Below are 27394 nucleotides of genomic sequence, written 5' to 3' on the forward strand. Positions count from 1 at the left end.
TCATAAACCAATCAAGTAATGTGTTCACTTCCATTCCTATCTTGTTTATTTCCTGTTTTTAAAGCTCAGTAGCCAGATCAACACAGACTTATAATTTAGCAATAATTTTGTTTCCTTATGCTTATTTCTTTACCTTTCATATAAAATGACATACAAGGGTTTCTAAGTTATAGAACATATTCTAAAGCTTTATAAATTTTGCATAGTATAATAATAAAATAAATAGTCAAGGATTCTGCTGTATCACATGATAATAATAGTTACAACTTAAACTATGTAAGTATTAGGCTTATTGAAAAACAAAGAGATGATGATGAACAAAAATAAGAAACCTTGGTTTTGTTTATTTGCCAGTTTTTGGTTTTTGACACTCTGAATAGTTGAAAAGTAACATATATGCTATGCTTGGTAGCTCTTTGTATCTAGCCTCTGATTACATGTATTTTTGCTTGTATTTTTAGTTTACTCCTCTGCTCAAATTGCATACAAACTAGAGCTTGTAGAGAAAAACTAATTTCAGATTTGAAATCAGTGCCTAAAACTCCTTCAGAATCAGTTAAAATATCCCATGCAACTCAAAGTTACTGAAAAAGTGTTCCCCAGTGTTATCAATTTCCTTTAAAGCATCAAACTAATTTGTTGTAATTTATAGATGGTGCTCGTGATGCATATATTTTGTGATAGTGTGAGCATGTGTGTGACATTAAAGTTTATCAACTGGTGAAATGAGTAACGAAAAAGAAAGAAAAGCAAGTTCTTAAATAATTATACTTTTGTATTAATATAAATATAATACACAAACTTTTCAACATGATTATAGAAGCTAGAAATTTCTAGTAATAAAGTTACTTATAGCATAAAGTTGTGGGATAGTATATGGTGTGATGGCCCTTCACAGCTGGTCCTCTAGACTCTAAATTAATTTCAAAACCTTAAAGCCATCTCATATCATTCATACACTTATCAAGCTTTTTCTGAATGTCTGAATGAAACCCATTTCAAAGGCTAACCACCATTTCAGAAAAATTAAACTGTCTTAGCTGAAGATCACTTCTAGTCTCACCCTGCAGTGATTTACAGTTGTACCCTTAGTGCTACTATTATCACTATTAAATATGAAAAAAGATGATGCATTCACACTATCAATTCCCTTTACAATCTTAAACACCTCAATCTGATATCCCCTTGTTATTCGTTTCTGAAGAAAAAACATTTGAAAGATTTCAGCTTTTCCTCATATAACAATACTTTTATCTTAGGCACCATTTTAATAATCATTCTCTCTCCTCTCTTAAGGTAAGGAGCTCAAAACTGAACACTATTCCAATTGTGGCTTAACCAGTGACATTTCAATAAAACTATAACTTCTTTAGACTTGTATTCAATACTTTTGTTGATACAACCTAAAATCCTATTTGCCCTACCACTAGCAACAGCACACTGCTTGGATGGCTTTAGAGACTGATTGACTATTATGCCAAACTTTCTGCTTTATGGCATCGTTAAGGTTATTCCCGTTCAGATTATGATAATCCATATTCATTTTCTTGCATTTATTGTAATTAAAACACATCTTGCATTTATTTGCCTAACTCAATAAATGACTCGAAATCTTTTTTGTAAAGCAACAGCATCATCTTTACAGCTAGCAATACCCAAGATTGTAATAGCATCAGGTGAACATTAAGTAGTTTATTGACTATTCCTTCACTATGTCATTGACATAAATCAGAAAGAGCAAAGGTCCTAAGACTGATCCACGAGGTACCCCACTTGTGACATTGATTCATGGTTGAACTTCATTTGTAACAACCCTCTGCTTTTTCCTAACCAGCCACTTTTCTATCCAGTTAATTAACTTATGCCTCACCCCTATAGACATAAATTTCTTTACAAGCTTTTTACGTAGCACCTTGTCAAATGCTTTCTGAAAAAAACTAGTATACCAAATCTACACTCTAATCCTTATCTACATAGTAATAACCTTTTCAAAGAATGTCAAAAGATTTTTAATGTGACATTTTCCATTAGTGAAACCATGTTAACTGTTCAATAAAATTCTAAACTTTGTTAAATGATTTCACAAAAAATCTATGAGCAGGCTTTCCAAAACTTTTCCCTCATCTAATGCAGTACTTACTACTGTTTGTACTCTTGTATTGTCTGTAGAGTGACTCACATGTTTCTACGTTTAGTAAATTTACTAATAATGAGTAATATTATTTGTAGTAAGTAATAATAGTAATATAACTACTATCAGTTAATAAACCAAATTTTTGTTAATCCTTGAATCACTAAACAGTCCTAAAAGTTATGCAAAATACATTTTTCACTAGTTACTAGTATTAGTGATACTAGTACCAAGGGTTAGAAAGTTAAATGACTGAGATTTACTCTGGTACCACTAATATGTTAGCAGCCTGTCTTTATTTCCTTCACTATGTTGGGTTGGCTACTGAAATTGAAAAAAATGAACAAAACAAGACAGGGTTGGAAATGGACATATCATTTGATCAGCTAATGATTACATAGCAGATAAAGCTTCTTTATTTTTCATGGAAGATGGAGAATAATTCCTGATACTACTGGCTTTCCTATTCTATCTGTTGAAAACTGGGTATTTGAACAGGGCCTCAGCTTTCATCATTATATCATTTCTTTAGTTAACTTTAAAATACTACTTTTATAATTATTTTACAGTAGAGTATAAAGTAACATTTTACTGTTGGAACTTCTGGTTCTACTTGTTTTGCCAGTGAGAACGCCAGAAATATAGGGGTTTTATTCACCATATAAAGCTGAGATAACTTAGTCTGCTGAATGCTCATAAACCAATCAAGTAATGTGTTCACTTCCATTCCTATCTTGTTTATTTCCTGTTTTTTAAAGCTCAGTAGCCAGATCAACACAGACTTATAATTTAGCAATAATTTTGTTTCCTTATGCTTATTTCTTTACCTTTCATATAAAATGACATACAAGGGTTTCTAAGTTATAGAACATATTCTAAAGCTTTATAAATTTTGCATAGTATAATAATAAAATAAATAGTCAAGGATTCTGCTGTATCACATGATAATAATAGTTACAACTTAAACTATGTAAGTATTAGGCTTATTGAAAAACAAAGAGATGATGATGAACAAAAATAAGAAACCTTGGTTTTGTTTATTTGCCAGTTTTTGGTTTTTGACACTCTGAATAGTTGAAAAGTAACATATATGCTATGCTTGGTATCTCTTTGTATCTAGCCTCTGATTACATGTATTTTTGCTTGTATTTTTAGTTTACTCCTCTGCTCAAATTGCATACAAACTAGAGCTTGTAGAGAAAAACTAATTTCAGATTTGAAATCAGCGCCTAAAACTCCTTCAGAATCAGTTAAAATATCCCATGCAACTCAAAGTTACTGAAAAAGTGTTCCCCAGTGTTATCGGTTTATTTGAGTGACTTGTTACAAGCAATGCTACACAAAATGTCTTTCTAAATAACACTTCCGTAATTGTGGACAGATAAACTATAAGGAACGCAGCTACTTAACACCACACACCGCCAACTCTTGCCTGACCAGATAGTGGGATTGACTATCACTTTTACAAAACACAGAGAGAAGCTACCGGTATTTTAGTATTACTGAGAAAAAATATCAGAATAATATGTATTTTATTTAGTTTTATCTGCCACTACTTTTAGTAGAATTGTTTTTATTTCTTTTTTAAGAGTTAAATAAATAAATATGTTGGTGAAATATATTCTTTTCTAAACTCTCTTATCTTATACTGTAAAGTGTGTTTTCATGAGAAGACTAGTCGTTATTTCATTCTGTTTTAAATTTTGTTCCAGACTTTAGTGTAAAAGTGTGCTGTGAATTTTTAGGAAACTTGTTATGGGCTAGTTACATAGTAGATATGTTTAATCAAAATAACTATCAGATAGACCTAATATGTCCTCTTCTCTCTCTATCAAGTTATGAGAAAGAAACGTTTTATTGTTGGGATTATTGCTGTCTATATAATATGCATAATCATCGTGGCTATGATTTATATGCAAAAAGACATTTCTCTACCTTTGTATCGTGGGGAACAAAAAACAATTAAAGAAAGTTACAGAACTTTCTCAAGGTAAGGGACTTCTATATTTTTTTAAAAACGAAGTAAATTATTATAATTAATAATTAATTTGTGTGTCTCTTTTAATGATTATTTGTACAAATTAATAATATAAGTGATATCTACTGTATTCACATGAATTAACTATTAGACGATACGTAACGTTATTTATTAATTCTAAACTTATTTCACATTTGCAGAAAGTGTTCCCACTAAAACTTTCTTCTAGGTAATGATAGCTCTTTTAATTACTTTGTTAGTTATGTTTCTATTACCTATCAGTAAAATATATAAACACTGCTCATTCTGTAGACATATACATTAATCTAAAGTTTTGTATTGAAAATAAATTTCCGTACCTTAACAATAAAATTCCATTGTTATTATTTAAAATCTACTGAGTAGAGTAAGAGAGGTTTTTACGATCTGTAATAACGATTAAAGATAAGTCTAGTTTACAACCCGTTCTTCCATCACTAATGATGTTCTGTGTGTTGTTCCTGGTTATATATTATTAGTCTTAACTACAATTTGTAGTACATGAAGCTTTCACAGAGTGTACTGAAGTCGGTTGTCTACTTCTCGTCTGTAAATAATTTATTATGCATATCAACAGTGTAAATTTTTAACGGTTCGAAGACAGAGAAATAAATATGAAGTGTTATCGATTGGGTATATCATCATCAAACGTTTATACACTCATCTTGCCTAAGATCCAACACGTTTGATTGGGTGTTTGACTTGATGTTTTGTCTTGATGTAGCCATCTTATGAGCATTGAGCATGTAAAAGCACGTTGTTTATGTTTTGAGACCTTCCAACATTCTATCACAACAGAAATGTTCTTGTACCACTATTCCTTTTCCACCTAGTCATGCTAGCTTTTGGTTATGTGCTGAATGATTTTTAAATAATAATAAGTGGGTTCTTGCCCGTCTTAATGTTATATTAATCATTCCATCAATGTAACAAGACATATAAATGAGTCTCTACATTTTACTTCACATCGTTCAGGGAATGTAATATAAGTAATTAGTGTTCTTTGTCATTTAAGTGCTCGCGTGGACTGAGAATAACCTTGCCTGGTATAGACTTAATTAATCCTTAATCTGGCGGTACTTAGATCGAATAAAACCGAACGTACGTATAAACGTTTGACGTACTAAACCTAATTTAAATATATATTATGTATCTCCTTCTATTTTCTACTTACTGTTTATTGTTGATATGTGTATATTAGTATACATAACATTTCTTGAAGAAACGTAATGAAGACGGAGAAAGTTATGTTTATTCAAGTACAAAAAAGTATGACGTTTAGCGTAACTTGTCAAATTACAAAACCAAAAATACTGTATGTAAAACATTAACTTTGAGAAGAATTAATTTAGTAAAATAAACAAACACACATGAAGTTAATCCTATTCAACATCTTATCAATATCTATGTCCAAACTGTAGCCTGTTTTTACCCCTTCTTTATAATGCCTTGTCTTCCTTTATCAATATGGTTTAACATTAGGCATGTACTTTTCTTCAAATTACTAAAGTCTCGTTGTTTTAAAATTACTATATAAAATATTGGGTCAAAATATCTTACAATGTAACTCTCCCTTGAAGTATGGGTGAATCTTAGATGTTATCTGCACTTGCAAATCACCACACCTCAACTGAACTGCAATAACAAAGTAAGGGCTTTCAAATCGTGTGTTACATTCTAAAACACACATGTCTGATAAATAGCTGGTCACAAACTATAATATAGATTTATTAATGAACAAAAGTTCAGTATTTGCGTCTTATTATAAACAGATGAATAAACTTTAAACTTTCCTTAATAAAATAAAATACATATATAAATAAATCAATGTCTAAAGTTTCAGACACAATTCTACTCTACATTGTGTGTGTGGAAATCTAATGGTGATGGAAGTTGTGTTACAAACAAACATTAAAAAACTTTTTAAAAAATAATGTAGAGATGTTTGTTTGTTTTGTTTTTTGAATTTCGCACAAAGCTACTCGAGGGCTATCTCTGCTAGCCGTCCCTAATTTAGCAGTGTAAGACTAGAGGGAAGGCAGCTATTCATCATCACCCACCGCCAACTCTTGAGCTACTCTTTTACCAACGAATAGTGGGATTACCCGTAATTTTATAACGCCCCCACGGCTGAAAGGGCGAGCATGTTTGGTTCGACGGGGAAGCGAACCCGTGACCTTCAGATTATGAGTCGCACGCCTAAACACGCTTGGCCATGCCGGGCCAAATAATGTAGAGAGAGAAATGAAAAGAAATTCTCAAGGGAGAGTGTATGTAGGTCATTTTATATACTGCTGGCCAAAATCTTAAAGCCAGTGAACATAAAGAAAAAATATGCATTTTGCGTTGTTAGACTCAACCACCTATTTGAGTAGAGCTAAGAAACATGAAAATAAGAAAAGAGAAAATAAAAATAAAAAACTTTTTTTAACATTTAATAGGGAAAATGTAAACACTGTGAAATTATCCTAAATATTAGCTGGTCAAAAGTTTAAGACCATTCCAAAATGAGTCCTAAACAGGGTAGGAAATGCCCAGCAAGAGGTCTCAGTAGTGAGTTGCATGGATGTCATTGCGAATAACTGCAAACATTCGCTTTGGCATGGTCGATATAAGCGTTTGCGGAAGGCTGGCTGGAATGTTATTCCAAGTGGTGAAGATGACTTCACGAAGATCATGCACTATTTGAAATTGACGTCCATTCTATAGACTTTCCTTGCCATCCACTCCCAAACATTTCCAATGGGGTTCAGTTCGGGCGAACACGCTGTATGGTAAAAAAGAATCACATTATTCGCCATGAAAAAGTACTTTGTTCTGCGGGCATTGTAGATTGCAGTGTTGTCCTGCAGTAATTTTCACACAAGCGAGGGCCTTCAGTCAATAAGGATGCTCTCTCCAGCATGCCAATGTAGACAGCTGCTGTTTGACGCCCCTGTATAACCTGAAGCTCCATTGTTCCATGGAAGAAGAAAGCACCCCAGATCATGATGGAACCTCCTCCACTGTATCGTGTAGTAAATATCTTCGGTGGGATATCCTTGTCGTGCCAGTAACGTCGGAAGCCATCTGGACCATCCAGGTTAAATTTTTCTCGTCAGAGAACAAAATCTTCGTTCGTTTTTCTACGTCCCATGTTTGGTGCTTCTCCTCAAAGCTTAACTGTGGTGTTTCCTGGTGTGGAAAGAGGCGTGGCTTTTGAAGACGTTTACGGTTTTTAAAGCCTTTCTCTCGGAGATGCCGTCTTATTGTTCTTGAGCTGCATTCTGCGTCCGTAAGGACCTTAATCTAGTTTGACGATTGGCTGATATCTTGCTGGACAACTCGTCGAATCCTCCTGCTCAACGCCGGCGAAATTTTCTTGACCCGACCACTTGAAATTCTCGTTCTGTATCCCTCAGGATCTTTTAAGAAATTTGCAAGAGCAGTTTTACCACGCTTAATCTCACGAGCGATGGCACGTTGAGAGAGACCTTGCTTTTCCAGCTCAACAATTCTGCCACGTTCAAACTCTGTCAACTTTTTATTTTGCCTTTGCCATATTTTTACCCAATGTAACACAGGAGATGTCAGTGGGAGATGTTGACAACGCTAATGCTTGAACACAAATGACTAAATTTCGTTACGTGTTTACTGATCGACACTTCCTTTCAGTATGGTCTTAAACTTTTGGTCAGCTAGTATTTAGGCTAATTTCATAGTGTTTACACTTTTCCTATAAAATGCTAAAAAGTTTTTTAATTTATTTTCCCTTTTCTTATTGTCATCTCTCGAAGCTCTCCTCGAATAAGTGGTTGAGTCTAACAACGCAAAATGTATATTTTTTTATGTTCATTGGCCTTAATATTTTGGCCAGCATTGTGTTACTTTAAATTTCTAGATCGCATAATATTCTTTGGATGTGTTTTCTTATAGCAAAGCCACATCGGGCTATCTGCTTAGTCCACCGAAAATAATCGAGCCCTTGATTTTATCGTTGGAAATCCGTAGACTTATGGCTGTACCAGCGGGGGACTATATTCTTTGAAATCTGAACTCCAACATTCAGTAAAATATATTTACCACGACCAAACATTACACATAGAGATAAGTTACTTCTCTTGTAAATTCTTGTACAGTGGGGCGATATCTCAAGTACGAGTTATGTCGCCACCAGCAACAAGTTTAGCACCTGTATATTTAGCTCACTGGCCATTTATTTAACAGTGCAGTTCAATTACGGTTTCAGGTATTTCCAGAACAGATACCAAAAACAAAGTAATACATCGAAGAGAAACAAGGCACTAAGCATACCATTTTCTAAGACATAGTTAATAGCATCTATGACTGAAGATCAACACGACCATATATAAACACACAGGACTGCTGCTACAATAATTAAGCCTCACAAAGTGTTATTACAGGAAACTCACTCTAGTACAATAAAAAATGCTAGCTAATGAGGTACAAATGTTTCATCAATCATTATGCACAGTATAATTCATATAGATCTTGCTTTTGTGAAGAAATCATTCTACAGGTATAATAATAATCGAAGAGAAAATTACAGAAAGATTTTACAAAAAATTCCTTACATGTGAATGGTAGAAGTTTGTTGTAAGATTCATTTGGGTCTCGTTTTACTAATGATCACAAGGTGATTAGGATTTTCCAACATGGTACAGATAGTATAAATAAAGCTTCTTTTTGGATTTTATCGCTGTTTCTTAGATAATGGAAATCAATTTTAACTTCATTCAATACAACGATGAATACCATATAAGCACTTTCAGTAAAATATATGGATCCCTATTATGAAAGATGAAATTTCTGCACTTTACACTGTAGCGAAGACTCCAAAAAGAAAAAAAAAAACTACATCAGGATAAAACAACAAGTCAATAAAGCAGCGTTTTTAGGAACCATGAAGAACATAAGTGTAGTTCTTGTTATCCTCTTCTCGGACACTCTTGTGGAGGTTACCTGGATATTTGGTTTGGTAATCTTGGCTTTAGTGAACCAACGGCAACGTATATCTGAATTATCGTTCTTATAATGTTTTATTAACCAACCTTTTTACGGGAATGTACTTATATGAAGATAGTCTGTGTTTTGTTTTATAAAGGCCCGGCATGGCCAAGCGTGTTAAGGCGTGCGACTCGTAATCTGAGGGTCACGGGTTCGCATCCCCGTATTAAAAAAAACAATTCTTTTATAAGTACATTTTAGGTCAAAATATGTTTGTTTGTTTTTTTAATTTCGCACAAAGCTACTCGAGGGCTATCTGTGCTAGCCGTCCCTAATTTAGTAGTGTAAGACTAGAGGGAAGGCAGCTAGTCATCACCACCCACCGCCAACTCTTGGGCTACTTTTTCACCAACGAATAGTGGGATTGACCGTCACATTATAACGCCCCCACAGCTGGGAGGGCGAGCATGTTTGGCGCGACGGGGATGCGAACCCGCGACTCTCAGATTACGAGGTCAAAATATATGAAGTACAGTATCAATGAAAGTAGTAATATAATAAGAAGCAAAGGTGGATGTATAACCCTAGGATTTAAGGGGTAAAGTGGTTTCTCAAACTAAAATATAGGTCAGTTTTTCTTTTTCAGTAGTTTAGCTATTTTGCTATTATATGTGTATTTTCAGAACGTATGAAGTAGTATGAAATCTCATTGGGTGATTGGGATTTTAGCTTCCTAAACCCACGATTAAAATATAACATGAAACTGTTGTAATACATCACTTCACACATTCAACGTGTTTGTGCAGTATTCACTGACGATCAAACCCAACACAACACTCGAGAAACACACTTGAAGTAAAGATGTTTCTCAGAACAGCTGGTATGGGTATTAACACTTTTACCAAAATAAAGCATAGAACAAGTTTCTATCTGAGATATTAACACAACACTGTTTTTAGCCAGTTATGTTTCTGTCATTTATTACAACTTTCTCTTCAGTATAATTAGTTTGTAGGTGGTTATAAATGTATAACACTTAAAGTTCCTGTATGTGATATGCTTGTAATATTAGGATAAATGTTTATCAAATCGTATAGTTTAAAATATGAATAATCTATCTCAGTTGGTAGTACACATTTTTTCTTGCTTAAAATATATATTCTTTTTTAATTTATTTCTCAAAATACTGAAAAAAGACAAATCAGTCTTGTTTCAGACAAGTTAGCTGTCCCAAGTCTTCAGTCGGAAAGTTCCAGAAGACACGCCATGTTCACTGTGAACGAACTATGGTATTATTTTATAAGTCGAACTGAAATTTTACAGAAACAAATATCTGACGTGACAGCCAAAGGCCTCATGAGGGTGATGATGGACAACTTGGGTGACTTTCGAAGGTAAGTGAAACAAAAAAGTGGTTTTATTATTATTCATATTATGCTTTGTCTACTCGAAAAATTAAATATTTAGAATAAAGTTAATCTACAACTTATCAGTTTAGATTTTCATGTAATGTAAAACATATTTAGTTTAAAGGAGTGTGTAACGGCATTATCTAGAAATTTCGGAAAGGTTAGAATCCATAATATTTTAAAGTAAGCATCAAACGGAAATTATATAAAAGTAACTGTATGAGTTAAATTCAGTTAAAGTTATATGAGTTATTCAGTTAAAGAGTACATAAGTTCAGTATTAGAGTTATTTTGTTTTCATTTTCATATACATTTCTTGTATCGAGACAAAAAAAGCCAAATAGATTTCAAAAGATGTTTAAAGTCAAGAGATTTTGGATAATTGAACATTCTTCTTCAAGAATAAAAAAGGCAAAAGTTAATAATTATTATGATGAATATGAGAAATAATTATACGTCACGTGAGCAAAAAATATTGGTCGAGGCGTCCGTGAAAAATAATCAATGGTCATTGAGGAAGGGCGAATCATAAGAATATGGAAATGTTAAGGGCGCAAGCGTAGCTAAAAGTAATAAACAAGGAGGGGTATGATAGGAAGAAATTCCTAAACATACACATATGTACATATAGAGAGATGTTATTAAGATATCAGGAGTAAGAAGTGTAAAATGAGATCATTCTCTGAAATGTACATATACATTTATAAAAGAATAAATAAAGTAATTAAAGTAACGTCATTGTAAAATTTAAACCACAAATCATAAAATTAATATTCAAAGCGACAACCTTCTTTGAAAATGGGAAAAAAATGTTTTTAAAAGAACTGTAAAATGTGTTAGAAATATAATAATATGAAACACGGATTGATAACTTCATGCTTATAAATGTTGAAACTTAATTCCTTATGTAATGGAAAGTAAGTAACAGTACGTTAGGTATGGAGCACGTAAATAAAAAAGTTTGTTTTGGATCTTTTTTTATAAAGTTACACATGTCAACAATCCCAGTATCTAGAGTGATGCATTCAATGTTACAATATTTGAAACTGCTATCCAAAAATATTCCTTACCTCTTCTATCTTTTTTCTGTGAAATCAAAGTCTGTTCCTGTAAGTTTAATGTCGTAACAGAATGGTGCAGGATGTTTAAATGTTCAGCCATGAGATGTTTTTCTTAGTAGAGATGGTATATTTTAAATTGTTGGGACGTTCTAGAAAAAAATGCGCTGATTCGTTCCAAATGTTGGAAGCTATATTTTTGACACTGGCGTATACAGACAGGTCATTTAGGGGTTCAAATTATGGGATCTGTATGTTTCATAAATCTTTTGGATTTGGGGATAATTTCCACATAATCAATCGTTAAGGTTGAGAATCTTAAAGTTTATTTCCTAAAGGCTGAAGCAGATATGTGTTCAGTATTCAGGATATGCATCTCGATTTTAGAAATTGGTGATAACCATGGTAACATGGAAGGAAGTTTGTTCAATGATCCTTCCAAGGTGTCGTCATGAGAAATAGCATTAGCTTTATTTGATCAGTTTTTGGTTTTAATCTCTTTCAGTCACAGTTTCTATTCAATGAAACTATGTAGATTTCAAGGTTTTAACAATTTAAGCTTATGCTCCTATTTTGTGGCAGACACTCATCATCTGAACACAATTCTCATATTCTGCTGTTTTGTGACAAATGTTCATATTAGTTTATACTGTTTATATTTTCTCGCTTACTTTCATTATTTTGTGTGACTCTCGTTACATCATCTATGTTAAGATAGATTTTGTGGTGGAATTAAATAAGTCATAGATCATAATGTGTTTTACTCTTAGTGCCACCATGATGCTTGTATGAATTCCATAGATTTCAATAGTTTCAGCAAGTATCGTATCTTATAAGTATGCATATTTAGAGGAAATAAACAATTTAAATTATTAATAATTAAGGCCCGGCATGGCCAAGCGCGTAAGGCGTGCGACTCGTAATCCGAGGGTCGCAGGTTCGCGCCCGCGTCGCGCCAAACATGCTCGCCCTCTCAGCCTGGGGGCGTTATAATGTGACGGTCAATCCTACTATTCGTTGGTAAAAGAGTTGGCGGTGGGTGGTGATGACTAGCTGCCTTCCCTTTAGTCTTACACTGCAAAATTAGGGACGGCTAGCAGAGATAGCCCTCGAGTAGCTTTGTGCGAAATTAAAAAACAAACAAATTAATAAGTGAGATGTATCTTTACCGTAAGACTCATAATAATTCTAATGTGATATGCTACCAACTAAGCTAATGGTGAATGTGTGTACGTATAACTATAGAAACTGGGTTTCGATACCAGTAGTGGGTACAACTTAAATAGCCCATCGCGTAGCTTTGTGCTTACATAGCTACAAACAAATAAATTTAATGTCACCATTTCTTATTGACCAACTACTGGTTTTTAGTAAAAATAATATACTATTGTACTTTTAATATTTTAAATTAGATCTTTATTTCAAGGAGTTTGTCACGGCATGATCTAAAAATTTCGGGAAAGTTAGAATATATAATATTTTATAGTAAGCATCAAACGCAAATTACGTAAAATGTAACTGTATGAGTTAATGAACATTCAGTTAAAGAGTACACAAGTTCAGTGTGTGTTAATGACTTAGTGAAAATTAGCAAGTCAGTGAACTAATGTGTTTTTTATAGATCCATTAGCGAAGAAATCTGTAAGTAAATATGGTTTTTAATATGACGTACGTCGTATTCGTGTCATAATTTCTCATTAGAAAGTGTATGTGAATATAGGTATTAAAAGTGAACATAATCTGCAACAAATATTACTAAAGAACTAATAAATTAGTTATCATTACAATTGATATTATTTTAACGAAATAATTCAAAACAACCCTCCTAATGACTGAACATGTTACAATACTGGTACTGGGAGTAGAATTATTTTGGTGAAAATAAAGTACAACTTTAACTAAACTTTAAGACGACGACAACAACATTAGCCCGAATCGAGATATAAAATATGCTGGAAATAATAAAACTGTAGAAGAAAAAATTAAGAAGATATTAAGAAGGAAGACAATTTAAAAAATACTAGTACTATGCGAAAACAAACAGAAAAGCAATATATATGATTAAAGACAAAATTAACAATGATCGAGGAATTATAAAAATAAGATTAAATAAGATAAAAATACATGTATAATGTCTACAAAAAATATAAATGAAAATCAATGAGCTAGAAAAGTACATCCATGATACAATAAGACATTCGTAAAGAAAGAACTGACAAATGCAATGATCAAACCAAATACAATATTTTCTGCATCCACTTTAATATTCCAATCTAATGCACCATTTAATGTTAATACGGAATGCGAGAACCGTTTTGGTCTATACCTGTTACTTCTACTGTTGTATCATTAGTATCTACAGAGTCCTCCTGAACTATTTCAAGAATGACATTAGGTAGTCGTGTTCATGAATTTATCTGGCTGATTTAGCAATATTGCCCAATCCAAAAAATCGATATACTAGGACGGAAAATTACCAGGGAAAGCAAAACAGGCTCAGTTAAAAATAGTTTCTAGAGTGAACAGATGGAATGTTGAGTAACACGAAAATCACACTGATGCCCTTTTAAAAGCATTAGCTTTAACAAGAATAAGCTGAGAGCTGTAAGAGCTATCTAAAATTGGTAATTGCTTTCTCCAACAGGCTCAGGCTGGCACACCAAAAGAAGTATTCAAAATAAAGTTCTGAATACAGGGGAAAGTAAATACCTTAATTAAATTAGTAGAAACTTTGAAAAAGCTTGCCAAGTTACCTGACTCAGATGCTCCAGACAAATTAGCACCAATTTACAGATGCCATGAAAGATGAGAATATGTGAATTAGGCTAAAGCAGAATTGGTAAACATCTCTAAATGAAGCTGTTTAATTGATGATGGAGCTAAAATCCATTAAAATTAGATATAAAAAATAGAGCCATCATCCAGAAGTTACAGAATCATGAAATATTAAAATACAAACTTCCTTTGACAATAGTCTAGAATGACTGAAAGTATTAGTCATACAACTAATCACACATAATGGAGGAACTAAAATATAGAACAATAAGTGTTGCAAGTGCAACTTGGGAGGACTTTTGCTTGGAACTGTAGACAAAAAAAACTATAGGTAATACAAATCGTCCTCAAAGATGTTGGACAAAGGAGGCTGTTATGAATCTAAGAAACTTGGTCATTACAGTCAGTACTATGAAAACTCATCAGCTTTTAATAAACCATTGAGATAATAACGTGAGGTTGAGTACTCTAAACCCAACCAAATCAAAGGAACAATAACTAATCATACACTAGAACAATATAAATTAGCTATACTATAGAAAAAACTTCCAACCAAGAGTACTCCATTCTTTACAGATGAGATATGTTCATTAATTAAAGAAATCAGACCACTAGTAAATGAGTACAATGATGGGAATTCTTTCAGTTTATTGGCCGGCATTGGTTTTACAGCTACAATGATTCAACTCCATTTTGTAATGAAATGTTTTTATTGTAGGAAATTTCCAGTAGAAATAAAGAAAGAAAATGAAATGTCAGAAACAACGAATGGACAAAATGTTCTAACAAGACAAAAGTTGAGCTTTAGTCTTAGTGTAGGAAATTCCTCTATCCCTCATTATGTGTGAAGAATTGGCTTCGAAAAAAAAAGTGTGTATTGGGAACTGATTTCATACAAAGCCATCAATATTGGATCGTTGCTGCACAAATAACAACGAGAAGAACAATAATGTACCACCAGGACTTATTAAAAATAAATTTACATCTAGTGACTTAGCCACAGTAGAACAAAATACTCCAGCATCTTCTGGTGGATTAATAGTTGGAAAAACTCTCGCATGTCTTACGAATGAAAAGTCGTCATTAGAACAATATATTACACCATAAATTTCGTGTCAATTCTAATTGAGACGTTACACTATGTGAGGCTGAATAGATATTGCTCCCAGATTATATAGATCAAAATTAGTTATACTTCAAGCAAGATATAAGAAGGACAGCTCACCTTCCACTTCATCTATATTAGATACATAACTGGAAGAGTGTAGGTCTTACATCTGATCGATGTTCTAAATAGCATGACTTGCTCATTGAATATCAACTGCTCAAAAAATGGTGTCTAATTAGATTTGATGAGTGCTGATTGACAAGTGGAAGTCGACAAAGCAAATAGGGAAAAACAGACTTTACTTTGTGAAATTGGTTGTGGCAATTTTTGTTATAATTTCCATTATATAATGCAACTGTTACATTTTAATGACAAATGAAACTTGTTATCACGGGGAACTTGTTTTCTATGAACTGTCCTGAAATCTTTTACTTATCCATTTAACGAAATAATCATACATGGAAAGACCTTTTATAACATTTATGATTGGTGAAGAAAAATTCTGGATCAGGAGAGAAAAGAGAACTTTAATGTAAATCCTAGAAAGCTTGATTTGATTTGTTGACAGGCGAGTTTCCTGAGAATATCTACACTCTTAAGATTGAATAGGTCATTGTAATGGGGCAGCCTGAGGGCATAGTTGTTGAGTTTAGAGTTTTCATTTGTTACAAAGGAATTTATTTAGATTCCAATTTTTCTAGTCATGAGCGCAGCATAAAAGCTATCAACTCGAGGAAATTTATGTGTGGAACAAATAACTCCCACTAAAGCAGCTAAATAAAAATCAATAGTTTTCATTCATACACTGAAACAACTCGTCGTGTTAAAATTATCAAAATTATTTAGAGATAATACTAATTGTAAACGCTTAAACTCTTCGTTTCAAAGGTTTAGGTGTTCGTTAATAAGTCCTTCTACTATACTCATCAACGTAGATGCAACATTACATAAGTTATAAATGAAGTTAAGAAGTTAAATTCTCTCGGTTATAGTGTATATCATATAACTGCATTAAAATTTTTTCCAATATATCTTTAAGTAGTTCAACGATAAGCATTACCACATCTGTTATTCTTTTGCTACATTTAATGTTTTTCACTTTTCTTTCTTCAGACATTATACAACATTAAACTTTACATTAAGTGAAGCACTGATAGACTAGATCAAAAATAGTATATACTTACAAGGAGCTTATGTGGCGAAATTTTTGGAGTATGTATTGCTGTCGTCTTCAGTCTTCTGAAATCAGAACAAGTCCCTGGAATAAGTGAAGTTTAGAATCGGAAACATATACGAGGTCTGTTCAAAAAATACGCGGACTGACGTCATAAAACAAAATGTACTTTATTTAGAAGTTACAGGTCTGGGACCCCTTCAAAGTACTCTCCTCCCCAACGCACACACTTATCTCAACGGTGTTTCCACTTGTTGAAACAGTCCTGGTACGCTTCTTTGTAATGTCCTCCAGCTCCTTCGTCGCATTTGCCTTAATCTCGGGAATCGTCTCAAATCTTCTTCCTTTCAAGGGTCTTTTGAGTTTGGAGAACAAGAAAAAATCGCAAGGAGCAAGGTCAGGTGAGTAGGGGGGTTGGGGAAGAACAGTGATCGAGTGTTTGGCCAAAAACTCACGAGTTCTGAGGGCTGAATTTCGCAGCAACGCGGTGCATCTTCAATTTTTCGGTCAAAATCTCGTAACAAGATCCAACTGATATCCCACACTCTTCAGCAAGCTCTCTGACAGTCAGACGTCGAGTTGTCCGCACCAGGGTGTTGATTTTGTCGACGTGTGGGTCGTCAGTTGACTTGGAAGGACGTCCAGAATGCTCATCATCTTCAATGGACTGTCGACCATCCTTAAAACGTTCATGTCACTTGAAACATGCCGTACGCTTCATAGCAACATCACCGTAAGCCGTGTTAAGCATAGCAAAAGTTTCAGTCGCAGATTTTCCAAGTTTAACACAAAATTTCACACCAAGTCGTTGCTCCTTCAGGTCATTCATTCTGAAATCCGCCAAACGAAAAAATCGCACTTCACTTAAAACCGCGTAGCTAATACACAAATGAAGATATCTGCAATCGGGAAATGTCGTCGTAATCAGCTGATCTGTGCGAACCTAGCGACACCAAGCGGATTCCCCTGGAACCAACTGGAGCCGCGCAATTCAAACAGTCCGCGTATTTTTTGAACAGCTCTCGTAATTATATAAACAATATTTAGTGTTTTTCTGATTTTTCAAAAGGTCCAGGAGCTTTACTTTCAAAAGTAGTTTTCCTAACTCAATTGGTCCTCCCACAGTTTCTACATTTCAAAGAACTCCACAATCTTCATAACGCTGCGTCATCTGGATACTGGGATGCTAAGAACCTTTTGAGGTTAAAACGTTCACATATATATGTATATGCTAATGTATAAAAATAGAAATTATGTATTCGACAGTAAAAATGCATGAGGAGCTTTAATAGCTACTGGAGTGTTGTCCTAAATAAACTGTGCTGATAAACAAGCGAAAAAGGCAATAACTTTCCAAAATAGAAAGTTTACAAGTTGTCTTACGTATATTACAAAGTAAAGATATATGTGATGGAATTCAATAGTTGTTTATGGACCAATTCATCACTGTTAGGTGTGTGTGTTTTCAGCAGAATGTCATCGTCTGATATTCCAAAATTTTTTTATGGCTCTATGAAACAAGGAACTTTCAAATCGAACAGTTTTTATCAGGTGGACGGAAGCATTACCTATGTAGGAATGGCTCGAACTGTTCATCGAAATTGTATTTTAAATAAACACTTAATAAGTCATCAGTGTTTTCTTGTATTATGTTATCTATGTGGTGAGTGAATCACAAGTTCTTGGAATATCTGCAAACATCACATCAGAAAAGTTTGAATTTCTTTTTCTTTTTTTGCTTCTTTTTTCTTACACCATAACTCAAAAACATAAACAATGGTGTCAACCAATTTTGCATAATTTCAAACGGAGTATTTGCTTTTATTAGTATTATTAATAACTAGTAGTAATTTAAAACAACGTTATCATTACCCGTTTACGTTACTTTCTTATAAAACGTTGTTGTTCCTTTGAAAAGCTTAAAGGAATAACTAGCCAATAATAGGTAAACAATAACTACTACAGTTGGAACCTTATTGTATTTATAACTTGGTTAAAAATACAACCTTCCTATATCTATTGAAACGTTGCAATAAACACAAGTAAAGAAAAACTTTTGAAAAAAGGGAGTAAATGTAAGGATAGCTAATGTCAATCCTTCACAAATAATGCAAACAAGTTAGTAGGGATGGCATTTTTATTATCCCTAGATAATAGTAAGGTAAGAATTAACGTATAGCAATATGTACAACTATTCAATAACAATCGAGTTTAATTTATTCATTTTTGTTTGTTACCATTTCCCTACGCTGTGTTCCTATGCTATTATCAATGGATGATACAAGTGCCATCCGTACTATGTTTTTTATATTGTTTTCAAAGGATTGACATTTGTCACAACTATATTTACTTCCTCTTTCTGAAATTCTTTATTTATTTATAAATATATTGTTCACACCACCAGCTGTCCCTGGTATGGTCATATGCTCTAGGGTAGTCTTCTCGCAGTTTGAAAGTCGTGAGTTCGAACTTTCGATCCATCTTTTTCATTAGTGGGAGCGTTATAACGTGATGGTCAACTCCAGTATTCGTTGGTAAAAGAGTAGCCCGTGAGTTGGTGGTGGATGATGACGAGTTGCGTTCTCTCTGGTATTTTATTGCTAAATTATGTACCACTAGCGAAAATACACGTTTAGATTTGTGCGAAATTCAAAACAAACAAACCACATCTGTAGTTCTAACCCATGGTATTGACGAATAGTCTGTATTATTATTATTTCAAGCCTCGTTTGTCAGTAAGAATCTACCAGGGAAATCTTATGATTAATTGATCGTAGTTTTACTACGTGCTATATCACGTATATATTTTATAACCTATATTTTATATCACTGACTTCAAATACTTTAATATAAAGAAATAAATTTATTTTCTTCTCCTTTCGTGTGTAGGGTGATTCTGTCGGAAATAGAGAAAATGGGTGATGCTGATAATCGTGACATCTGGCGGGAAAATGAGATGAATAAATTATCAAATTTGGTGCACAAAAGAATTTATGTTCTACAGGTATTGTTTCAAATGTAGGAATACTTTTAACTACATGATTGATCACCAAATAATTTAGTTACTGATATTATAGTTGTGACAAGGCTAAACACGTATTGCAATAAATAATTCAAGGGCTTTTCCTTAGTTCATTGTTCAGTAAATTAGGCATCTGATTATCCATCATTTTTCCTGTAGTACAAGTACTCAGACATTCAACCTACACTATGTATATAATGATCTCAGACGACCTTGATGCAGTTGGTATTTTGATAATAAATCATACAGTTTAAATGCTCTAAATTGTCCGTTAACCTTGTTTTGACCTCAAACAAAACATCTGAATGTTTCATTCCTTGGTACGAAATTCTTTCTCGTTGTTACATTTTGTATTTCGATGATAAAAATATTGAAAATATAATTTGTGTACTGTACTGAATAAAGAACTTAAAACGTAATTTATGTTCATTAACAACAAAACATGTTATAAATAAACACACTTTTCCAAATATTTTATCATGAAATTAACCACTGAAGAGTGTTGTTAATCATAACGTTTGTAATTAATAATTTGCAGTAAAATCAAGAAAAAATAACATATAAACACACAGCACATTGTAACTAAGAGTTAACAAAAGAAGTATAGTTACTCAACAGTCAATTGTCCTGACTTATCCTGTTTACTTCAATTTTAAACTGCTAATTTTATCATTGATATTATTATATCCAGGACAAGCGTATAATGGACAATTACCTGGTTGAGAAAAATAAGAATTGCCATAAGAAACTTTCTTGAAGTGTATTTATTGCTATTTAATATAATATAAGAAAGGATATTTTTCACTTGATATTACGATATTTGTACATTTAAAATCATTCTGTCTTTACACTGCTATTTTCTGTATATATTTCTTTACAAGTGTGTGCAATTAATCTATATTATTGATACGTTATTATATAGAATCCACAAACGTGCAAGTTCGAGCAAACGTTGATTTGCAATCTAACCAATCCTCATGGTTTTGCTGCTGGTATTCATGATGTCCTGTGGTGTTTTGTGAAGGCCTATCACACAAATAGAACTGTGGTTCTTATTTCCAAGCACTGGCACTATGCTCCTGATGAGTGGAACTCTGTGTTTCATCCTCTAAGCCCCGTCTGTGACAAGTTTAAGAATACAAAAAAGAAAAGTATATTTCCCGGAAAAAAAGGGTAAATAATTATTTCAAATACCGAGTATCACTATTTGTGTTCTGACTTACACACAGTAGTTGAGTTATTTTTACACAAAGCAGCTTTTGATTGCTTATTCTTGAATGGTTTTGGAAAAGGTTCTTAGCAGTTTTGCTAAATAATAGAAAAATAGACTTAACTTACTTTTTAAGTTGTTATATTTCATGAGTATGAAGAAAGTATTCAAGTTGGTGTACTGGTTTTATAGAAAGAAAGGTAAAACTGAAACATTTAATGGATAACAATAATAAATAAAACCAATAGAGCTAATACGAGGGCTGTTCAAAAAATACGTGGACTGTTTGAATTGCGCGGCTCCAGTTGGTTCCAGGGGAATCCGCTTGGTGTCGCTAGGTTTGCACAGATCAGCTGATTACGACGACATTTCCCGATTGCAGATATCTTCATTTGTGTATCAGCTACGCGGTTTTAAGTGAAGTGCGATATTTTCGTTTCGCGGATTTCAGAATGAATGACCTGAAGGAGCAACGACTTGGTGTGAAATTTTGTGTTAAACTTGGAAAATCTGCGACTGAAACTTTTGCTATGCTTAAGACGGCTTACGGTGATGTTGCTATGAACGTACGGCATGTTTCAAGTGGCATGAACGTTTTAAGGATGGTCGACAGTCCATTGAAGATGATGAGCATCCTGGACGTCCTTCCACGTCAACTGACGACCCACACGTCGACAAAATCAACACCCTGGTGCGGGCAAATCGACGTCTGACTGTCAGGGAGCTGGCTGAAGAGTGTGGGATATCAGTTGGATCTTGTTACGAGATTTTGACCGAAAAATTGAAGATGCACCGCGTTGCTGCGAAATTCATCCCTCAGAACTCGTGAGTTTTTGGCCAAACACTCGATCAATGTTCTTCCCCACCCCCCTACTCACCTGACCTTGCTCCTTGCGATTTTTTCTTGTTCTCCAAACTCAAAAGACCCTTGAAAGGAAGAAGATTTGAGACGATTCCCGAGATTAAGGCAAATGCGACGAAGGAGCTGGAGGACATTACAAAAGAAGGTACCAGGACTGTTTCAACAAGTGGAAACACCGTTGGGATAAGTGTGTGCGTTGGGGAGGAGAGTACTTTGAAGGGGTCCCAGACCTGTAACTTCTAAATAAAGTACATTTTGTTTTATGACGTTAGTCCGCGTATTTTTTGAACAGACCTCGTATATAGGAAGTAAAAATCCCACATGATGTATTCATTCTATAAAAGTTAGCAAATTGATGAATTTCATGTTCACAGAAGTAGTTTCGAACTGATACATGAAACATTTAGCTAGATAACCAAAAACAGTACTCCATATTCCTAGTACAATCTGTCTGCTCAAGTCATAAAGAATCAAGGACTGGGATTTTCTCCGCAAATAATAATAATTCTGGGTTATGATACAAAGGTCCTGAGTGTTTTGTTGTAAAACCATAAAAACAATGCTATCTAGAGACTAAAGATTGATATATATATATTTTAGATAACACGTTCATGAAATATAGATGTTTATTTTATGATCAGCACATGCAAAAATTATAAAACATCCTGAGTATCAGCAGTACTGGGAACATCTATTGATATCTTTAGTAATGAAAGTTGCAAAACTAGACGATAATTTCTAGAAGAAGATAATACCTCAGTCTGCGTTGTGACTTAGAATCTGATGAATTAAAACTGGTAATATCTACAGTGAAAAATAAGAAATGAGGTAAAAGTAGTTTCCAACAAAACCAGTTGTCACGAACTTGGGTGCATAAGTTATTTAGCACAAGTTATTGAGCTTTTATTCAAAAATTAATATAGAGTGAACGATAGTTCTGAAATCTCAAAAGAACTGAAAGTTAATAGAGTAATCTTTCAACTAGCCTTGGCATTGAAGTACCATTTATTAACTTATCTCTACACGAAGCACTGGGTATGTATGGAGTTTTAGTTCATTTCTCCTTTCATGTTATGAACGAGAAAGTATTGTGTATTTTTCTAAATTCGTGTATTTTGTTATAAAGTGAATTATATTTTAGTCTTGATGATAAAAACTGAGACTATACTAATGTAATCATTATGGATTTAATGTTAAATTCAGAAAAGGCTACATAAAATATTTTTTTTTCTCTTACAGTACAATTCCAGGAAGTCAACACTGCTATACAATACATTTTAATTTCCTGTACTTTTGGTATTTAAAACCAAAATTTTGAGTATTAAGGACATGTTTTAAACTACTTCGGACAACTGTTTTATAATGAATTATTATCTATCTTACTCCAATGACTTCATAAATAAAAATATGTTCGACAATTTTAAATCATTTTGTTGCTGAAAGTGTTTTGATGGTAGTTTTATCATCTTTACATGATAAAGGTTTTATCATCTTTACATGATAAAGGTATATTTCTTTACATCAACACTGTTTGAATAGAAAACATTTTAATATTGAATTCATACTCTTCTTATATACTGTTGTTTATAACTATTATAGCAGTTTGTTATCCAAAGTTTTCCAAAATAATTTATTTAAAAATCGCATTGTTAAAATACACAGAAATACAACTAGTTATGCTTGTCTCGAGGAGAAGTAAAACAACTCAACTCATTTATAAAAGGAATACAGTTTCCAGCTTTGTTACTGATAAAATCATAACTTAACATGCCTACCACCATTTGAAGTCCTTACTGTGATGTTCCAAAAAAGTGGAATAACACTATTATTATCGTATACTTGTATATAAGTTTATTTGAACGTATTGTGTGTACACAACTAAAAGTAAGATGTATCTAAAGCCATTTAACTTTATTAAGTTTTCATTCAGGCAAAGTACTGAAAAGTGATGGTTCGTTGGATAATAGAAAAAAATATTGTCTTCCTTTCTTTTTTATTCCTGTTTACCTTGTATCGGTAATCGTGCAACTAAATTACATTAATAATATTTGTCCTGTTTATATGATTCCTCTGTCTTCAATTTTGATAGAATATCTTATGTCTTATGTTCTTCTTTTAAATATATCAATACAATTCTTGGAGCAAAACTAACATAACAATCACTTCTAAATTTAGAACAGGTGATGCAAATTGTTCTCGAGTAACTTTGTGGAGACTTCGAGAATGAAACAAATATATATCGTGGCTGATACATGTAATCTGTTGGAAAAAGTTATTTGGTTGAGATCTTATTTCAAAGCCGCACAAGAGTTAACTCTTTCTGTAGTCCTTACTTTTCAATTGATAGACTAGTGAGAGTGCAGCCAGCGAACACTATCTATAGCCAACACTTACTTTTACTTTTACTCAATATTAGTAGCATTTGGTATTTAAGGCACTGAAAGGCCAATATATATAGTGCTCAGTTTTGTGGTAACTTTTGTTTTATCCAAAACAAGGTAATATGAAATATGTTTACAAAATTAAAAAAAAACAAACAATCATTTTATTAAGCACTGTTTACAAATTATTTTTCAGAATGTATTGTGGCATGGATAAATATTATTTTACAACTAATAACTTTTGAATATTAAATGTTCTTTTTTAAATTTATTGTTTAGAAGGAAAGTAAAAGTTATGTTTGATAATTATACTGAAAGAAAAACGTACAGCAAAACTTATATTTCTACTAAATTTTTGAAAATGATTTATTTTATTTTCTCTCAGGTTGTTGGTATCTTTGGCTTTAAAATTTCTATTAGAAAACATGTAAATGCCTTTTACGATGATCCAGGAAAAGATAAAATTCAAAATGGGATTATATTTACTTTTTTGAAGTTTTTAGACAGCATTTTCTTTTCAAATTAATTGTTAATATTATATATTTAGAATATTTGTTATTACAATTAAAAGTAACATAAATATGAAGGAATTCAAAATAAGAAACAATAGTTTAGTTACTTATTAATATATATGTTATATAATAAGATACTTTACATTGATTTTTTGTTTGTTTGTTTTTGAATTTCGCACAAAGCTACACAAGGGCTATCTGTGTCAGTCGTCCCTAATTTAGCAGTGTAAGACTAGAGGGAAGGCAGCTAGTTATCACCACCCACCGCCAACTGTTGGACTACTCTTTTACCAACGAATAGTGGGATTGACTGTTACATTATAACGCCCCCACGGCTGAAAGGGCGAGCATGTTTGGCGCGACGGGGATGCGAACCCGCGACCCTCAGATTACGAGTCGCACGCCTTAACACGCTTGGGCATGCCGGGCCACTTTACATGGAACTGAGACCTTCCCTTAAACCAGGGCCCGGCATGGCCAAGTGGTTAAGGTACTCGACTTGTAAACTAAGGGTTGCGGGTTCGAATCCCCGTCACATCAAAACATGCTCGCTCTTTCAGTCGTGGTGGGCGTTAAAATATTACTGCCAATCCCACTATTCGTTGATAAAAGAGTAGCCCAAGAGTTGGAGGTGGGTGGTGATGACTAGTGGCCTTCCCTCTGGTCTTACAATGCTAAATTAGAGACAGCTAGCGCAGATAGCCCTCGTGTAGCTTTGCGCGAAATTCAAAAAAAAACAAACAAACCTTTTAGACAAGTTTTAAATTATCACGAAAAGTTAGACACCCAACCAGATTTTATCTTAAATTTGGATTAATTTAGACTGACACAAACCGTATTAACAGAAGCAATCAGTCAATTAAAAATAGATTTAAATTATTTTTAAATTTTAATTTATTTTAATACTTTCTCAGCGTTTGTAAATCCTACAGATAGCATTCTAAATAACTATGTGAATGGTTACTTTACAAGCTATTTTGATGGACTACACAAATAGAAACAAATAAGAAACCTTAGTTTCTGTTATTAGATATTAAATGGAACACGTTTTATAAATTACTTTATCTCTTACAGTTGCTACTACTATTTTACTAGTTCAGATTTACAAATCTGTATAAATTATATCGTCTTACAACTGAATTTTTGAGAAATATAAATTCATTTCAGCTATATAGTAATAAACACTTTGTTACATAACAGAATATTTAAGATAGGTTATTCCTTCTTTCGAAGCATAGTATTTATTGATATATATCTCTCCTTTAATTTCAAAAGTATTTTTGTTGCCTAAGAAGTGACCTACTTTCTCTCAAGTATGTTATAAATTGTCTTCAAGTTTAGGAATCCTACTGCTCTGCTAAATCTTTTTTTAAAACACCTTTTTTATTCTCATATTTATTCTGGCACTAACAAGATTTTGAAATATAAATATTGATCTTAAACTTTTCAATTTTTTCTACTGAAATTTTGCCTTTATTGACTTAATTTAAGTTCAATTGATCTGAATTCTCAGAAACTCATTGTTTGCTGATTGACTTTCCTTAAGAGCTTTTGTTAAAGTGGCTGTTCTAATTGTCAACAAACTAAAAACAAATTTCAAATTATAGTTTAGAAGATTGATCTTAATTTTTAGTCATTATTATCAGTATAGCTCATTTTAACCAAAACTCAGAACATTGAAATCTGATGGTAACAAACTTAAAACATAGTCTTGCCCAGCAACATTCCACTGGTTCTTATTTATTACAGTTGAAACACATTCCAGAATCATGTCCACAAATGTTATAAGTACTAATTACAAAGAAAGATTCCTAAAATCCGTTTTCCTCATTTCATATTGTTTGAGAAAGGTTAACCAAGATCCCATTTTGAAATTATTTCTTCTTGAATTTGAAAGCCCAAACACATTTTCTCTACTTAGATGTTTAATACAAAATCAAATTTAATAATATTAAACGGATCACGATTCTTGAAATAGGTTTATTAAATTCTCTTAACTTTTTGCAATGTTTCTATTATAAAACGTTTTAATACATGGTAGTGGGTCAAAATCCATTTAGATTTAATTTTCCTATAATAAAACATTAAATCATTCGGCAAGATAAAAAAAAAGTCTGCATTTTATTCTACTTTCTTATTTCCAGATGCCAAATCGAGGAGTCTTATGGGAGCTTTACCAAGTGATATCGCTTTCCGTTTATTGTTAGCACATGGTAAACCACTAGCTTGGTGGTATGGCCAGTTCCTAAAGTACATTCTTCGACCGCAAGAGGGACTATTGAAAAATGTACAAATGGTGAGAAAGTTGGATTATGACCACCCGATTGTTGGGTTAGTACAATAACTTATCGATTTAACTCGTTTCAAAGTATTAAATAACATGCAGATGCTCAAAAACACGTACTAAGGATAAATTTCTTTTCCAACTTAATTTCAAAATAATTTCTGCAAAAGCTAAAGTTGTTGTATTTTGTATGAGAGGGAATGTATAGTAAACTAATATTTTAATATACGCTTCATCTGTAGGTAAGTAACAGAGATTTTGACAATTACTGCGCCGTGTTTAGGCTAGTTTACATGGGATTGATACAAGGATACTCTCTTGTAGAGCCCAAGATCCTTTTGCTTTATCAACGATTTTTCTGGTGTCAAAATTTCAATGATGGGATTTTGTAGCAGAATGTTATTGTTTTTTTAATTTCTGATAAATTTCTTTGCTTAGTAAACTCAATGCTTGAATAAAATACTTTTTTTAGAAATTATAATTTAAGATCACAATACAGATACA

General features: G+C 33.0%; 1 protein-coding gene across 1 annotated transcript in view; it reads left to right on the plus strand.

Annotated features, from left to right (window-relative positions):
* The first annotated feature begins 655 nt into the window (after positions 1-655).
* LOC143227454 (alpha-(1,6)-fucosyltransferase-like) overlaps positions 656-27394 on the plus strand; it is a 31456-nt gene continuing 4717 nt past the window's right edge. Inside the window, exons 1-6 of the mRNA XM_076458898.1 lie at positions 656-749; positions 3968-4121; positions 10292-10489; positions 19509-19623; positions 20564-20814; positions 26698-26937. Of these exons, the coding sequence (XP_076315013.1) occupies positions 3970-4121; positions 10292-10489; positions 19509-19623; positions 20564-20814; positions 26698-26937 (956 nt within the window). The 5' untranslated portion in view covers positions 656-749; positions 3968-3969. The remainder of the gene's footprint in view (positions 750-3967; positions 4122-10291; positions 10490-19508; positions 19624-20563; positions 20815-26697; positions 26938-27394) is intronic.

The sequence above is a fragment of the Tachypleus tridentatus genome, chromosome 9, assembly GCF_004210375.1.
Source record: "Tachypleus tridentatus isolate NWPU-2018 chromosome 9, ASM421037v1, whole genome shotgun sequence".
Taxonomy (NCBI): domain Eukaryota; kingdom Metazoa; phylum Arthropoda; class Merostomata; order Xiphosura; family Limulidae; genus Tachypleus; species Tachypleus tridentatus.